The 4,003-nt window shown below is 43.3% G+C and overlaps 1 protein-coding gene across 2 annotated transcripts in view; it reads right to left on the bottom strand.

Moving 5' to 3' along the window:
• LOC105824282 (glutathione S-transferase omega-2-like) overlaps positions 1–4,003 on the bottom strand; it is a 19,659-nt gene that overhangs the window by 13,686 nt on the left and 1,970 nt on the right. The window contains exons 3-4 of one of the 2 annotated variants that reach the window (XM_012661659.1): positions 2,990–3,212; positions 1,623–1,724 (exon numbers count right to left, since the gene is read on the bottom strand). In XM_012661659.1, coding sequence (XP_012517113.1) covers positions 1,623–1,724; positions 2,990–3,212 — 325 coding nt within the window. The remainder of the gene's footprint in view (positions 1–1,622; positions 1,725–2,989; positions 3,213–4,003) is intronic. The other variant, XM_012661660.1, reaches the window with a different exon arrangement.

Genomic DNA, 4,003 nt, shown 5'->3' with positions numbered 1-4,003 from the left:
TAGTATGCTATGGTTGTGCCTGTGAACAGTGACTACCCTCCAGCCTGGCAACATGGCAAGACCCATCTCAAATAAATACATACAAACGTATAGACAGACATACATACTTCTAAGATTCTCTATTCACAAGAGTTTTCAAACTTCTGTTGTAAAGCAGCAGTTCCCCCCTTCCCCCAAGTGCTATCTTAAGAGATGTCATGGTAAACATGGTGGTTAAAAGGAGCACTGATCTGGGTGAAGCAGGATCTGGAACTATCTATCCCCCAGGCCTTCCCTTGCTGGGCAGTACCCCCGCAGAACCTGCAGGCTGTGAGAAGCACAACTTTCGAAATACTCCCTTGCTTCACGCATGGGGAAACTAAGGCCCAGACAGGTCCAGAACCTTGCCCATGGCTCTGGAATCCAGTAAAGCCAAGCCTAAGATCCAAGAATCTTTCCACCACATCATACTGACTCCTCAAAGTCAAGGTCACGGTCTGTGGCCTCAAGACAAAAGGCTGACATTCTTCCACGTGACTATTCATCATCCATAAATACTGCATACTGCAACTGTACAAATCTAAGATAGGCAACTGGAAATATAAATAAATTTCATCTGCATCCACTTGATAAAAGTCAAATGGAAGAGTATTAATAACCAGTCTTCCCTTAAGGGGGTAAAAATAGCATTCTCTGGCTGCCAACATAGGAACAACTCACCCATAAGGGGAATTTATCAGTTTCTAGAACAAAGATAAAGGAAGTCAAAGAACCACCCTCCGGATTGCTCTAGAGGCAAGGGGTATGTGGCTCCATTCCTGCCAGGTTAATGAAGGACCTACTGGTAGAGATTGTTCCTGCCCACTTTCCCCTTCTTCCTTAATTACAGGCCCCTGATTTTATTCAGGGTGTCCCAGCTAGAAGACTAAATTTCCCAGCCTCCCCTGTGGATAATTAGGACTCTACTACTAAGTTCTGGCCAATGAAATGTAAACAGTCATTAGGTAGGATTTCTGGGGAAGCCTTTTATAGGAGCATGGCTGTTTGTCATTTTTTTTTTTTTCCTTTCTGCTCTCCTTTCCAGAGCCTGGAACTTGCATGTGATGGCTGCAGTTCCAGCAGCTATCTTGTCATTCAGAGGATGAAAGCCTTGCACTGAGGATGACAGAGGCAATAGAGAGAAAGGGCTTCGGTCCCTGGTAACTTCATGAAGAAGCCATCTAAATAGCCCTGAACTGCCTACCTCTGGCTTTTTTATGTGGCAGAATAAACCATTATAACATAAATTTACAGTAGTTAGGCAGCCAAACACAATTTCTAACCAATCCAGACCCTGGCCTCGTTGGCAGAAGCTACAGAAGCCCTGAAAAGGTACTTAGGGAATGTGGTGACTCCAGGAAAGGAAGCAATTCACCACACATCCTCCCCCACTCCTCACTAGATTTTCCAGAATAATCCCAGAGCAGGTTAGTGGAGGGCAAGCATGCACAAGTTAACATCAGATGACTAGATGCTGAACTTATCAAAGTCTGGCAAGAAGAATAAGCCTGTGAAAGCAGAAGGTGTCAGCATAGCCAGTTTAGCAACCCCACATGGCTTCCTCCCTCATTGCCTCTGACCAGGAGAACGGCCCCTTTTTGTACCTTTTCGAGGTTGCAGAACTCCTGACGCAGGGCTATCTTCAGATCGGTGCAATCTCTCCTGTATCTCAACGTTATCAGGCACTCCTTGGTCAACTGTGGGACCTGATCAGAGGACACAGATTCTTAGTGGAGAACTCTGCGGGAACTTCATGTTCCCACTCTGCCTACAAATGCGCAGTAGCTTTGTATTAATAATTCAAACGTAACAGGCTGACACCCCCATACGGACTCCCCCTTCCTGCGAGGAGTACTAAGTTATCTCTGTGCTTCCAGGAATCTGCTTCTCACAGTACCCTGGTGAAAGGAGGTGCTTTAACAGGGCTGCACCAGTGCTCTTTACTTATCAGCTGCTTCCATGATGTACATTTTTAGGTGGACACTTAACCTCTCTAGGCCTCAGTATTCTCATCTGAAAAATGGATACAAGAACAGTACCCACCTCAAAGGGCAGTTGTAGGGTTAAATGAGTTAGCCTCTACAGACTACTTAGGACAGTGCTCGGCATATCGTAAGTGCTCAATATATGTCAGCTATTAATATCATTGAGTTATTTTTACTTCTTTTCAAAGAGATCTAAAAATTTCTCCATCCCTTTTCTCCTACTATCAACAGCTGCCCTCTTTTCTCGATTCTTCACATTTCCCGGACAGCACTCTTGCCCCTATAACGGGCAATCCCCTTCCATGTATAGTCTTCTTTACATTCCAGTATTTTCTACCTGAAGCCTGATAAATATTCTCTTTAAAGGATCACCAGTTTTCAGTTCTTTCAATATTCCTATGTCAAGTCACATCGTCATTTGACATGTCACAACCATATCTCCTGAGACCGCTAGTTGAAATGGAAAAGCACCCTAGCAGTTACGCCTTTAACCTTTAATATCAGTGGTCAAGGCTGGGCACAGTGGCTATAATCCCACCATTTTGGGAGGCCGAGGAGAGAGGATCGCTTGAGGCCAGGAGTTCGAGACCAGCCTGGGTAACATAGCGAGACCTCATCTCCACAAAAAAAAAAATTTAAAAATTAGCCAGGTGTGGTAGCATGCACCTACAATCTTAGCTACTCAGAGGCTGAGCCAGGAGGATCGCTTGAGCCTGGGAGTTGGAGGCTGCAGTGATCTGTGATTGCACCACTACACTCCTGCCTGGACAATAGAGGGAGATTCTGTCTCCCCACTTCAACAATAATAATAATAATAATATCAGTGGTCATATCCTACACTAATTCTATGCCAGTTACTCTCCTGAGACTCATGGGTTATTAAAACAAAACAATTACACCGATGATTTGACTTTAAAGTGGGTTGATGTTTGGGAAAGACATACAAAATAAAATAGAATGTAAGTGGCTTTTTAAATTGAATATACCTTACAGAATAGCTCCAATAACATCTTTTGGCGAGCTCGTTCATAAGGGTCACATGGAAACAGCTTCCTTCCCGGATAAGCGTCATCCAGGTACTCACAAGTAATGACAGATTCGTAGATCAGTTGACATTGGCTGGTCTCCAGGACAGGAATTTGGCCAAAAGGGTGCTTTGCATAGTACCATTCAGGCTTGTTTCTCAGGTTAATGTTGACAATTTCATGTCTTAAAAGCAAAAGGAAAACAAGACAGAACAAAAATGAGAGGTGTGTGTAGCAGATGCTCTTCCTGAAAGCAGAGACAATTTATAAAGTTAAAATATGCAGTTAGTTTTTTAAAGTTTAAGTTTCGTATAAAATATGAAACATCATCATCTTCATTCCCGTAGTAAGGTGTGTTAGACAACCTCTGGGTGGGTCTGTCTCGTTAGTTCCCCGTGATTCCCGATGACAATTCCCTATTTACCTCACAGGAAATAAGGCTGCAGGAGGTTGAATCTCTCGCAAGGGTAGGAGAGCCAAGGTCAGAGCCAGGCGGGCTGACTCAGAGCTCACGCCCTTAGCCACTGCATTAGGGAGTGAAGTACATTTTAAAGCTTGAAAATACACATCTGGTACTAAGAGGTCCCAACAGAACATGGTAAATATTAACAATTAAGAGTACATGTTCTGGCATCACACTGGACTGTCCAGCTTGGGACCTTAGCCAAATTGCTAACCTCTCTGTGCTCAGTGCCCTTAACTGTAGAATGGGGGTAGTAATTGTACCCATCTCTTAGCATCGCTGTGATGACCAAATAAGAGATATGTATAAAGTGTTTAGGACAGGGCCTAGTACATAAGCATGTAATAACTTCTTAATTCTTCTTCATCATCATTATTATTAGAAGTTCGGATAATAATATTAGTAGCAGTTAAGTAAGTATAAAGTTACCAGAGGCATGCACACGTGTTTTAAAAGATTAAAGGAAAAAAATTGGGAACATTCTTTGCTCAGTGTAGGAGACTGTCTTAAAA

Source organism: Propithecus coquereli, unplaced genomic scaffold, assembly GCF_000956105.1.
Source record: "Propithecus coquereli isolate 6110/MARCELLA unplaced genomic scaffold, Pcoq_1.0 Scaffold73, whole genome shotgun sequence".
Lineage (NCBI taxonomy): Eukaryota > Metazoa > Chordata > Mammalia > Primates > Indriidae > Propithecus > Propithecus coquereli.
Note: the sequence above shows the minus strand (reverse complement) of the source record. Positions and strands in the feature narration are given on the sequence as shown.